The sequence below is a fragment of the Pleurodeles waltl genome, chromosome 11, assembly GCF_031143425.1.
Source record: "Pleurodeles waltl isolate 20211129_DDA chromosome 11, aPleWal1.hap1.20221129, whole genome shotgun sequence".
Taxonomy (NCBI): domain Eukaryota; kingdom Metazoa; phylum Chordata; class Amphibia; order Caudata; family Salamandridae; genus Pleurodeles; species Pleurodeles waltl.
Genome location: NC_090450.1, coordinates 507514651 through 507528044, shown reverse-complemented (window position 1 = coordinate 507528044; position 13394 = coordinate 507514651). Strand labels below are relative to the sequence as shown.

The 13394-nt window shown below is 43.5% G+C and overlaps 1 protein-coding gene across 4 annotated transcripts in view; it reads right to left on the bottom strand.

The window, feature by feature from the left end:
• Positions 1-1381: 1381 nt before the first annotated feature.
• Positions 1382-13394, bottom strand: part of PARL (presenilin associated rhomboid like) — a 166469-nt gene continuing 154456 nt past the window's right edge. For all 4 annotated transcript variants that reach the window (XM_069213898.1, XM_069213896.1, XM_069213897.1 and 1 more), the window contains one exon: positions 1382-1622. In XM_069213898.1, the coding sequence (XP_069069999.1) occupies positions 1526-1622 (97 nt within the window). In that variant the 3' untranslated portion in view covers positions 1382-1525. The remainder of the gene's footprint in view (positions 1623-13394) is intronic.

Genomic DNA, 13394 nt, shown 5'->3' with positions numbered 1-13394 from the left:
TCTGATTGATTGGTGCTCAAATGAGGAACGGGAGTCTGTTGCAATATCTTGGCACCTGTTATTGTTCTAGAACTAAAGAGGAAAAGAAACCAGAACATTTCTGTTGAATTTCTAGGAAACTGTTAAACAAAGCAGAGTGTGCGAGGATTTAAAGTCTCCATTATCAAAATATTTGAATCTGTCTAGAAATAGTGATTGTCTCTCTAGGGAGAGACCAGGTGTCATATTCAGGTCGCAAAGACAGCAGGCTTTTTGTGAAAAGCCAAGTCAAAGTATGTAGGCCTGTATTTTGATAGTAAAATGCATGTGTTAAAGGCAATATGCCTTTTTTGGCACACTATTGTTATGCAGAGGTACAGGCATTTTTTTTTTAAATTGGAACATCAGATTACTAGTATAGGTAGGTTAGTTTATACCCCCACCCAAAAAAATCCTTGAGGCAACAGATTTACACCCTGGTACCTTTCAGAAAGGTTCTGAATCGGGTTGTCCACTGTAAAGTCATATATAGTTTTCAATTTTGTGTACACTATTTAGATGTTTGTACATTGTAGTACATTACAAACTAAAAGCAGTAGGTGGACATTGATTCATTGAGTGTGACTGATATACGCTGTTAAGGCATCAGTTTCTAACACAGAGGCCATATTGGGTCAGTCCTGGACTTCTTTGCCTTGCTATCCAGAGGGTCAAATGGCAAAAGGGTTAAAAGACCCTAGTTTGAAAGTCTGTAGTAAAGAAGTCCCAGGATGCCAGTGGTAATTAGCCTTAACTGTACAAGTTGCAACCAGTAATTTCTGATTTACCTTTGACCCCCTCCCTCAAACAAGCTTTCTGATACTAGCACTGGGCCTTCTTGAACAAGTTATGCCGCCGTGCACTTACACTTCACACAGTTGTTCAACAGTTCTCTAACATCAGGTCGGATAATATTATCTTAACACTTTTTTAATACCAAAAACCTTTTAAAATGTCATTTTAGTAAGAAGGCTGCTTCAGAGTGGAATCATTGCTGCAGTTAGGCACAAGGGTTCAAAAAAGAGACAATGTGTGTAGACTTATTATGGGAAAGGCATAAATGCTTGCATAATTGCTTTAGGTTATGATAACATCTATTATTTATGTACCAAGTTTGTTATCTGTGTCAAATATATGACTGATACAATTATATGACACAATGTCAATATATTCACCATAATGCACTGTTTAGACATTTCTTTTTTATGCATCTACTACTTACCTAAATGGAGAAAAGAAAAACAGTACACAGGCACCGAAGGGGTTATTATGTCATTTCTTTAACTCTTTAGCATGACCCTTACCTTCTGCTCAGTTACTCTGCAGAGATCAAATGCGCAAAAGATTGTGTCCGTTTTCAAAGTTTAATAAAGTGTGGTTTGCCAAGAGTTTATTAAATTAATTTATGCATACATAAAACCAGGAAGTCCAATTTGTCCTGTACAGCAGATAAAGCCCCTCAAAACACAAGAAAATTGTGCCAATTACAATGACCATGTTAAAAGTCTCATTTCCCTGGGGTTTTAGTCCTCCATTCATGCCACATTTTAACAAGTGGTTCTCTGTTCCTCCACATCAGGTCATGTCCATAGGTCACGTACCATCTGCACACAATAAATGCAATACATGATTATTTACAGTAAAATATCGAATAAGAATGTTCACTTCACTATCTGATGCCATTTTATTATGTCGACCACATCTGTGAATGTGCAAGCAGGACAGGCAAATAATCTACTCCAAGAGGCCTATCTCGTTGATCACAAACGAATACATACAGGTGCACTTGTAAAAGAAATTACTATAGAAGCATCTAGCCTGCTGATAGTGCTTGGCGATTATGGAATTCCTGAACCCAACATCAAATATTATCATTAATCAATCATTTGACACAATGCAATTTTTTTTATCACCGTAAATCTGAGCAAAGCGTACATTTTACGAAGTGGCTCTGAATTTCATAAATTTGGCAGAGAAGGATTTACTAGTGGAGATAGATTGTTTTTATTGTATCATTATGGCGTCTTTACTGCCTTTTCAATAATTTTTAACATAGGCCTGCATCTGTTAATCAACTTTGTTCATGGATATGGACTCAAACATCACACCTATGTCAACAAAACCGAGACAATATTCATTTTGCCAAAGACCACAAGTCTGGTAACCCATTCATCGACCTCTTGAAAAGATGCACCACTCAACGAGTTTTAAAAACCAAAAGGTCAATGTGTATATCCATCACTAGGATTAGCAGGGATGTGTTGAACGAAAAACTAAAGAGCATTTACACTAACGTGCCCCATGGTTAGACTAATGCTACGCTAGTTGTCCTTTATCACAGACAATATTTATTTGGGGATGGGGGTGGGGGGTCGGTCATGTCATTGTGAGTTCAGATATGGATGCTCTCCATCACTGCTGCCTGTTTTTCATTAAGCTTCTGTTTTTTCAACAAAGGAGCTTACTCCAAAACCTGAATTCTTTTTTATGAAAGCATGTAGTTAGAGCAACAAGCAGCAGGAAATTCAGGTGGGGTCACTGCTGTTGATACGGACTTGGCTCATGTGGCGATAGAGGCTTGGAAGGGGGATTGCACTGGGGCCTTCTCAGTGTTCACACGTTTGGTGGTGCAAAGAGGAGATTCAAGAGGACTATTCAACAGCTGCAAACAAAAGAGGGACCGCAGATCAAAGATCAGAAAGTTGTAATCTTACCATAAATTGAGCTATAGACCTGTAAGGAGGACTGATGCCTGAAGTATCCTTGAGCTTCCCCAATCTGCTAGGAGCCCGAGATTCAGCGATCTTCAAAAGGTCTGAGTTTTGGTTTTGGAAGCAACACATGACTACAGATATAGTGCAGGCAGCTCATCTCGGTTGTATGACACAACCATGCATGCCTTAACAATTAATTTTGTTGTGAAAGCATGCTTAGTAAAGGCATATGTAGAAACCTCATGCGTGGTTGTGTCATACAACTCCCCGTCTTAACCTAAAAAACTATCCCAACCCCCCCTCACCTGCCCTGTGGCGCAAAACTGCCCCCACCCCTAAACAACATCCCCAAACCCTGGCCCGTTTACATAAAAAACAACCCCAACCCTCCATGTGCCCTGAGCTCTGAAACCTTACTCCACCCCTATAAACTAAACTACCCAACACCCCACCCACCCTAAGGCCCCTAAAAATAAGTAAACTACTCCGACCCCCACCCCTGACAAATAAACTACCCAGACCCCCATCAACCCTAAACCCTAAAAAATAACCTCCCTCAAACCCCCGCCCCTAAAAAATAAACTACCCCACCCAACCTAAGCCCTAAATACACCCCTACCCCTAAAAACTACCTCCAAACCCTGCCCCATTTAACTCACTGCGTCCTCTCCCGATCCTTCCTCCTCTTGCCCTTCCTTAAACCTTACCCGCCCCTAAAAAATACACTACCCTGCACCTAAAATATAAACTACCCCAACACCCCCACCCACCCTAAGCCCTAAAAAATAAACTTCCCCAACCCCTAAAAAAAGAAACTACCCGACCTTCCATCCACTCTGAGCCCTAAATCCACCCTCACCCCTAAAAACTACCCCCAAGCCCTGCCCCAGCCCCACTTACCTCACCATGTCCTCTCCCGATCCACTAGACCGTTCTCTGCCTTTTCTCTGCCTTAACCATGCATGTGTGGTTAAGGCAGATGTTGTTTAGGCAAACACTGTTCGGCTTGCATGGGAAACTTCCATGTTGTTTAGGACGTTTTCCCACTCACCTCTCCTCCTTTCCGTCGCCCCCCCCACCCAAGAACAATACTATAGCCTTAGATCTGCCGTAGCGGGCTCTACCGGCTATTAATGGCCCGCTCCAGCGAGGGCATTTAACAAGGGAAAGGGCCTTTAATAGCCGGTAGAGCCCGCTACTGCGGGTTCTAAGGCTATTAGAACATTCTGCCCTGAGTGGCAGAATGTTCTATTAAAAAAACAAATTGCTCACGGAGCCCGAGGGGATTAAAATCCCCTCGGGCTCCGTGAGGCTTTGTTCACAGCTGTTGCTGTGAACAAAGCGAACACTGGAATGTTGGCGCTGCGGGCTTTTACCGGCCAGTAAAAGCCCGCAGCACTCTATGGTTTTCAATGGAGCTGCCAACGTTTGAATGTTCTAATTAGCATTATTCCACTACCAATGCCCCATGAAGTATTGAAAGACTTGTACGTGCAAGGCTGGCAGGAAGTCTTTCGTTCCTAAACAACACATGAGGAATCTTTAGTAAAATATAAAAGCTGCAACAACGACACAAAAACTATCCCTTTCATTGGTAAAACCACTTTGGAAATTGGCAACTCTAGACATATCACCACTCACTCTGAGCACCCCGGTGTTCTGGACTGAATTTGTTTACATTCCCTCAGACTGTGGCAAAAAGGGATCAAATCGGAGATATAGAACCATATTTCAGGCACTTATCCTCATTCTGGCACTGTTCTCCATGGGGAAAAGACACAAAAGGGCTTACTTTCCACACAGGCGCAAAGGGTTTGTTTACATACCCCGCTGCAGCTATTATAGGAGCTGGACATATGTACATTTGCTTCAGACTTCAGTCAAATCATGAGCCATCTCCAGCTTTGCTCAAGATAGAAAGACAAGGTTGTGACTAGGCCTGGGTTAAACTCACGGAGTTTAACTTCACAGAATTCTGCAGAGTTACAAAAAAAACTGTGCAAGATTCTGCAGTATTCTGTGAACGGACAGAAATAGGCACATCACGCTGCTTGTGTTTTGATTTAGCGCTGGGAGCTCGTTCAAAAGGGCGAATGGTACAATGTGGCATGGCAGAGGATGCAGTTCCTCAAGTGGATTTTGCTGCACCTCAACTAGATCTCCTACTCAAGTGGCAGCATTCTGCCTGTGAACGTTTGCGACCACATGCGTTGGAGAAATTGTCTTGGGTACTCTCCTAGGGACTGAAAATATTGCTAGGGGGCGACAAATCTCGTCCGCCAACTTACTGTTTGCGAGTAACGTGCGAGAAAAACCTCTGCTATGCAGCAGTTGGCAGAATTTGGCCAAAACACCGCCAGAGGAGAAGAATATACCACCCACCTCTAGCTGTCATAGCTTTTCCCAAAGGGTTTCGAGTATTGCAGCATCATTAAAATGGAACGTTTCAGACACTACAATGAGGAACAGAAAATAAAGTGGAACCTTCAGCTCAGAGGACAATCTTCATAAATGTGTCTAACTCCGAGATACTCCTTTTCTGCCACCAGTCTGCCAACAGGAAGATACAGGCACAGTTTGAGTATTCCACTCCGAAGTACTGTTCTGTCTTTAGATACCAAGACCAAGAACATTTTTGAGTTTTCCTATTACTTTTTTACCAAGTTCTTCAACAGATGGTTTCACAAAGACAAACACTGTGCTATAATCGACCCAAATTGTAATTACGTTTTCAGGGACACTTTCTATGTAGTCCGATTTCCAGCCTTACCCTGCTAGTATGCTTGCATTAATAACTAAGATTCCCACCATTCCTTAAACTGAGTGCTTTCCCTCGGTTTTAAAACTCAGTAGCGTTGCAAGCAGTCCAAATTGTGTCAGCAGAGGGCTTTACAGCACACATTAATTGGAAGTTGTGAGAACTAGGAAAATAAATAACAGAAGCGCACAGAATGAAGTACATGGAAACCTTGGTGCAAACCTTACCAATAATCAAATTAAATCACATCAAAAGCAAACTTTATTCGGCTTCTTAAAGGCATTAAAGCACAATAAATTAGCACAATATATCAATGATAAATACATATAAATACACTGTTATAAGTTTAATAAATGTAAAACCTTAAAAAGGTATTACCCACCAATAATGCCACAGTGGTTAAGAGTTCAAAGTCCAGAAGCCCAACAGAAAGTGAAACATACACAGGCGAGACTACCCTGAGAACAATTCCCAGCTTAGCAATACATATATTAGGGGCATTCCAGCACTGCTTTCCTCATACGTCTTTAAAGTTTATTTGCAAGAACTATTCGACGAAGTCCTTCAGGACAAAGACCAACCTCAAATGATACTGAAACTCAGTATCTCCACACAATAATGCTTTGTGAATGTGTGTGGGGATGTCCATGTTGCTGCGTCGCAGCTCGTGTCTATTGGCACATTTGCCATGAATGCTAGTGTTGCGCACTTCTTTCTTGTTGAATGTGCTTTAGAGCAATGATGTAGACATTTGCCAGCTGAGGTGTAGCATCTTTGTTTGGTCTCCACAATCCATTGTGCAATAGTTCCCTTTGTGATGGGTGACTCCTTGCTGGATTTGGTAGATGAGGTGAACAGTTAGTTTCCCTTGCGAAACTGTTTGGTTTCCTCTAGGTAGTATATCAGTGCTCTTCTTACATCAAGAGTGTGTAATGTCTTTTCCAATTGTGTCTGTGCGGATTCTTAAGGAATACTGGCAACTCAATGCTTTGGTTGACTTGGAATTTCCTCACAATCTTATATAGGAATTGAAGATTTGTCCTTAGGACAATCTCGTCCTTATGAATTTGCAAGTATGGTTCCTGTATTGTTAGCAATTGAAGCTCGCTTACTCTTCGTAGCAATGTGATTGCTATCAGAAAGGCAGTTTTTAATCTGGTAAACCAGATCCCTGATTTGTGCATAGCCTCAAATTGTTTTGTCACCAAATGTGTTAATACCGCATTTAAGCTCCACATTTGGGCTGGTGCTTTCCTTGGGGGATTGAGGAGGAAATTGGTGAGTGGGGGGGGAGGGGAGAGGCCAATTATTTTGGATCCCTCCAGGAACCTTTTTATTACAGTTGCCCTGAAAAAACGCTTGCACGCAGCTCCCCTTGTGTAGGCCACAATTGCTGCCAGGTGTACTCTGAGAGATGAGTAGTTGATCACAGTGTCCAGCAGGTGTGTGAGATGGGTTATCACTGTTTCCTGTCTAGATATGGTCTCCAGGGTATTGTTCATTGTGCACGATAAGAGGTACCTTTTCCACTTTGTTGTGCAGCATTGTCTTTTTGGCTTTCTAGCCTCTCTCAGTATTTCTATGGTCCTAGGTGGGAGGTTTATGTGTCCGAATTCTATGTATCCAGGCGCCATGCTGTTAGACTGAGTGTTGCTGGTTCCGGGTGGAACACTCACCCCTTTTGCATTGTGACCAGGTCTTGTTCTACCATGATCTTGATCACATGTTTTTTGGACAGTTCAAGTAGATTTGAATACCAGGTTTGTCTTGCCCACTCAAGGGGCTAGTAGGATGGGATTTGTCTCTGTTTGCCTGACCTTCTCCAGCACATTTGGCATTAGGAGAATCGGAGATAAGGCATAGGCAAATCTTTCTGACCAGTATAGAGACAGGGCATTCCCTTCTGACTGGTGGTGCTGAAACCTAGAGGCAAAGAGTGACCTTTTCTGTTTTCTATTGATGCAAACAGGTTGATTGTTGGTGTGCCCCAAATCCTGAAGATTTTTTCTAGGTTTTCCTGTTGTATATCTCATTCGTGTGAGCTGCTTTCCTGTCTGCTCAGTCTGTCTGCCTCTATGCTGACTTTCTCTGGAAGGTGGACTGCTTGCAGTTTGATCCCTTGTGGTATCGCCCATTTCCATATCTCCTGTCCTAGTTTGCTTAGGGTAAATTACTCTGTGCCCCTCTGTTTGTTCAGGTAGAACACTGTTGTTGCATTGTCTGTTAGGATTAGAACGGTTTTCCATGTTACTTGTGGTTGAAAGGCTTTCAGGGCTAGTAGCATGGCCTTTATCTCTAGGAAGCTGATGTGCTTTAGAAAGTCAGTGTTGTTCCACTGACCCCAAATTCTCAAGTTGCCTGCGTGTGCTCCCCATCCTTTGTGAGACGCATATGCCCTAATGGTCACAAATGGAGTTGTTGTCTTGAAAGGTCTCCTCTTGGTTATGTCTTTGGATGCCCACCATTGTATCTCCCTCTGTATTCTCTCTGTTACAACCACTAGAACTTCCCAACTCCTGATGGCTTGTGACCACCTGTTGCCTAACCATTCCCGGAATGGGTACATGTGGAGTCTTGCATGGGTTATGAGGGGGATGGCTGATGCCATCATGCCCATCCTCACTGTCAGAGATTGCCCCCTCTGGTAAGGGCGAGTTTGCTCTGTGATTGCCTGTACTCTCTCCTGGTTAGGGAATGCATGTGCCTTTCTTGCATCCAGTCTTGCTCCTAGGAAAATCTTCTCCAGTTGTTGCTCTGGGGATGATTTCTTGTGGTTTATGCTGGACCCCAGATTTTTTAGGGTTGTGATTGCTGTTTTAGTGTCCCTTTGACGTTTCTCCTTTGTATTTGCTTTTATCAGCAAGTCATCCAGGTAGGGGTAGACGCAAAATCTCTTCCTTTTTAGGAATGCTACGACTGTTGCCAAGCATTTTGAAAAACGCTTGGTGCTGATTTTATTCCAAAGAGTAAGACCTTGAATTGATTGTAAACCTTGAGTACGAACCTGAGGTACTTTTTGTGTTCTTGATTTATGAGAATGTGCAAATAGGCATACTTTAGATTGAAAATGTCACTTACCCAGTGTACATCTGTTCGTGGCATTGGTCGCTGCAGATTCACATGTTGTGCACAGTCTGCCATCTGGTGTTGCGTCGGAGTGTTACAAGTTGTTTTTCTTCGAAGAAGTCTTTCGAGTCACGAGACCGAGGGACTCCTCCTCTTTGCTTCCATTGCGCATGGGCGTCGGCTCCATCTTAGATTGTTTTCCCCGCAGAGGGTGAGGTAGGAGTTGTGTGTGTTAGTAATAGTGCCCATGCAATGGAATGAATAAGTATGTACAAATTAAGGTTAAGTAATATATATATATACAAATGCACAAATGTTGAAGATAACTTCCAACGGCTACAGGCTCCCGGGGAGGCGGGTGGGCACATGTGAATCTGCAGCGACCAATGCCACGAACAGATGTACACTGGGTAAGTGACATTTTCAGTTCGATGGCATCTGTTGCTGCAGATACACATGTTGTGCATAGACTAGTAAGCAGTTATCTCCCCAAAAGCGGTGGCTCAGCCTGTAGGAGTGGAAGTGGTCTGAAACAAAGTTCTCAGTACGGCTTGACCTACTGTGGCTTGTTGTGCGGATAGCACGTCTACACAGTAGTGTTTAGTAAATGTGTGAGGCGTGGACCATGTGGCTGCCTTACATATTTCGTGCATTGGAATATTTCCTAGGAATGCCATGGTAGCGCCTTTTTTTCTGGTTGAGTGTGCCCTTGGTGTAATGGGCAGTTGTCTCTTTGCTTTAAGATAGCAGGTTTGGATGCACTTAACTATCCATCTGGCTATACCTTGTTTTGATATTGGGTTTCCTGTATGAGGTTTTTGAAATGCAATAAACAGTTGTTTTGTTTTCCTAACCTCCTTTGTTCTGTCGATGTAGTACATTAGTGCTCTTTTGACATCTAATGTATGTAGTGCCCTTTCAGCTACTGAGTCTGGCTGTGGGAAGAACACTGGTAACTCTACCGTTTGATTTAAGTGGAACGGTGAAATAACCTTTGGTAGGAATTTAGGATTGGTTCTTAGTACAACCTTATTTTTGTGTATTTGGATAAAAGGTTCTTGTATTGTAAACGCCTGAATTTCACTTACTCTTCTTAGAGATGTGATGGCAATGAGAAATGCAACTTTCCAGGTTAAGAATTGTATTTCGCAAGAATGCATGGGTTCAAAAGGTGGTCCCATGAGTCTTGTCAAGACGATGTTAAGGTTCCATGAAGGAACAGGTGGTGTTCTTGGTGGTATTATTCTTCTTAGGCCCTCCATAAATGCTTTAATGACGGGTATCCTAAACAGTGAAGTTGAATGGGTAATCTGCAGGTATGCAGATATTGCTGCAAGGTGTATTTTAATGGAAGAGAAGGCTAGATTTGACTTTTGTAAGTGTAGTAAGTATCCCACTACATCTTTTGGGGATGCGTGTAATGGATGAACTTGATTATTATGGCAGTAGCAAACAAACCTTTTCCATTTGCTTGCATAGCAGTGTCTAGTGGATGGTCTTCTAGCTTGTTTTATGACTTCCATACATTCTTGAGTGAGGTTTAAATGTCCGAATTCTAGGATTTCAGGAGCCAGATTGCTAGATTGAGCGATGCTGGGTTTGGATGTCTGATCTGCTGTTTGTGTTGTGTTAACAGATCTGGCCTGTTGGGTAACTTGACGTGTGGTACTACTGACAGGTCTAGTAGTGTGGTGTACCAAGGTTGTCTTGCCCATGTTGGTGCTATCAATATGAGCTTGAGTTTGTTTTGACTCAATTTGTTTACCAGATATGGAAGGAGAGGGAGAGGGGGAAAAGCGTATGCAAATTTCCCTGACCAGGTCATCCATAGGGCATTGCCTTGAGACTGTCTGTGTGGGTACCTGGATGCGAAGTTTTGGCATTTTGCGTTCTCTTTTGTTGCAAATAGGTCTATTTGCGGTGTACCCCAAAGTTTGAAGTAAGTGTTTAGGATTTGGGGGTGAATCTCCCATTCGTGGACCTGTTGGTGATCTCGAGAGAGATTGTCTGCTAGTTGATTTTGGATCCCTGGAATAAACTGTGCTATTAGGCGAATGTGGTTGTGAATTGCCCATTGCCATATCTTTTGTGCTAGGAGACATAGCTGTGTCGAGTGTGTTCCCCCTTGCTTGTTTAGGTAATACATTGTTGTCATGTTGTCTGTTTTGACAAGAACGTATTTGTGGGTTATGATGGGTTGAAATGCTTTTAGCGCCAGGAATACTGCTAGTAATTCGAGGTGATTTATATGCAGTTTTGTTTGATGTACGTCCCATTGTCCTTGGATGCTGTGGTGATCGAGGTGTGCTCCCCACCCTGTCATGGAAGCATCTGTTGTTATTATGTATTGTGGCACTGGGTCTTGGAACGGCCGCCCTTTGTTTAAATTTGTACTGTTCCACCATAGAAGCGAGATGTATGTTTGGCGGTCTATCAACACCAGATCTAGAAGGTGACCCTGTGCATGTGACCATTGTGATGCTAGGCACTGTTGTAAGGGCCTCATGTGCAGTCTTGCGTTTGGGACAATGGCTATGCATGAGGACATCATGCCTAGGAGTTTTAAAACCACTTTTGCCTGTATTTTTAGTGTTGGATACATGGCCTGTATGACCTTGTGAAATTTTTTAACCCTTAGTGGACTCGGAGTGGCTAATCCTTTTGTTGTGTTGATTACCGCTCCTAAGTAGTGCTGTATTTTGCACGGCACAATGTGTGATTTTTTGTAGTTGAGGGAGAACCCGAGTTTGTAGAGGGTTTGTATGACATACTCTGTGTGTTGTGAACACTTTGTTAGCGAGTTGGTCTTGATTAGCCAATCGTCTAGATACGGGAATACGTGTATTTGCTGCCTTCTGATTTGTGCGGCTACTACTGCTAGGCATTTGGTAAATACTCTTGGTGCGGTCGTTATACCGAACGGTAAGCCTTTGAATTGATAGTGTATTCCCTTGAATACAAACCTTAGGTATTTCCTGTGCGAAGGGTGTATCGGTATGTGGAAATACGCGTCTTTGAGATCTAAGGTTGTCATGTAATCTTGTTGCTTTAGCAGTGGTAACACCTCCTGTAGCGTGACCATGTGAAAGTGGTCTGATTTGATGTAGGTGTTTAGTATTCTGAGATCTAAGATTGGCCTCAGAGTTTTGTCCTTTTTGGGTATTAGAAAGTACAGTGAATAGACTCCTGTGTTTATTTCTGTACATGGTACCAGTTCTATTGCTTCTTTTTGCATTAGTGCTTGAACTTCTATTTCTAGGAGGTCTAAATGCTGTTTTGACATTTTTTGTGTTTTTGGTGGGATATTTGGAGGGTCTGTAGAAATTCTATGCAATAACCATGTTGGATAATTGCTAAGACCCAAGTGTCTGTTGTTATATCCACCCACGATTGATAAAACTGACTTAGTCTTCCCCCCACTGGTGTTATGTGGAGGGGTTGAGTGACTTGTAAGTCACTGTTTGGTTGTTGGGGTTTTGGGGCTTTGAAATTTTCCCCGGGTATTGTTTCCTCAGGAATTGTCCCCCTCTGTACTGGCCCCGAAAACCTCCCCTTTGGTACTGTCCCTGGTAGGTAGACGGTGTTGATTGTGAGGTGCTGCCTTGTGTGGCCTGACCCCGAAACCCCCCTCTGAAGGTTGTTTTACAGAAGGTGCCGAAAGTGCCTCTGCTTTGCGGGGAGTAGAGCGCGCCCATGGCCTTGGCTGTGTCAGTGTCCTTTTTCAGCTTCTCAATCGCCGTGTCAACCTCTGGTCCGAACAATTGTTGTTCGTTGAACGGCATATTGAGTACTGCTTGCTGTATTTCTGGTTTAAAGCCAGACGTGCGTAACCATGCGTGCCTTCTGATGGTTACTGCAGTGTTTATTGTCCTTGCAGCTGTGTCCGCTGCATCCATAGAGGAGCGTATTTGGTTATTGGAGATGTTTTGTCCCTCCTCAACCACCTGTTTTGCCCGCTTTTGAAATTCTTTGGGTAGATGCTCGATGAGATGCTGCATCTCGTCCCAATGGGCTCTGTCATAACGCGCTAGGAGCGCCTGAGAGTTTGCGATGCGCCACTGGCTTGCAGCTTGTACAGCGACTCTTTTCCCAGCTGCGTCGAATTTTCGGCTTTCCTTATCCGGGGGTGGTGCATCGCCCGATGTGTGTGAATTGGCTCTTTTGCGAGCTGCTCCTACCACGACTGAGTCTGGTGGCATTTGAGAGGTGATATAAGCAGGGTCTGTGGGAGGTGCTTTATATTTTTTCTCTACCCTTGGAGTGATCGCTCTACTCTTGACAGGGTCTTTGAAGATTTGCTTCGCGTGCCTTAGCATTCCTGGAAGCATAGGCAGGCTTTGGTAGTTGCTATGGGTGGAGGACAGGGTGTTAAAAAGGAAGTCATCCTCGACAGGTTCTGTGTGTAACGACACGTTGTGGAATTCTGCTGCCCTAGCTACCACCTGCGCATACGCTGTGCTGTCCTCGGGTGGTGAGGGCTTGGTAGGGTATGACTCTGGGCTATTGTCTGACACTGGGGCGTCGTATAGGTCCCAAGCATCTTGGTCATCTTGGCTCATGGTGGTGTGAGCCAGTGAATGTGACGGAGTTTGTGCCGGTGATATCTGAGTTACAGGTGGAGGAGAGGGTGGCGGAGTTGCTTTCTTTGCAACCTTTGCTTGTGGTGTCAGTTGTTCAGTTTGGAACTCTAGTCTCCTTTTTCTCTTGATTGGTGGGAGAGTGCTAATCTTCCCTGTTCCACTCTGGATGAAGATCCTCTTTTGTGTATGGTCTACATCAGTAGTCTGTAACTCCTCTTCAAACCTGTGTTTACGCATTTGAGAGGACAATGATTGTTC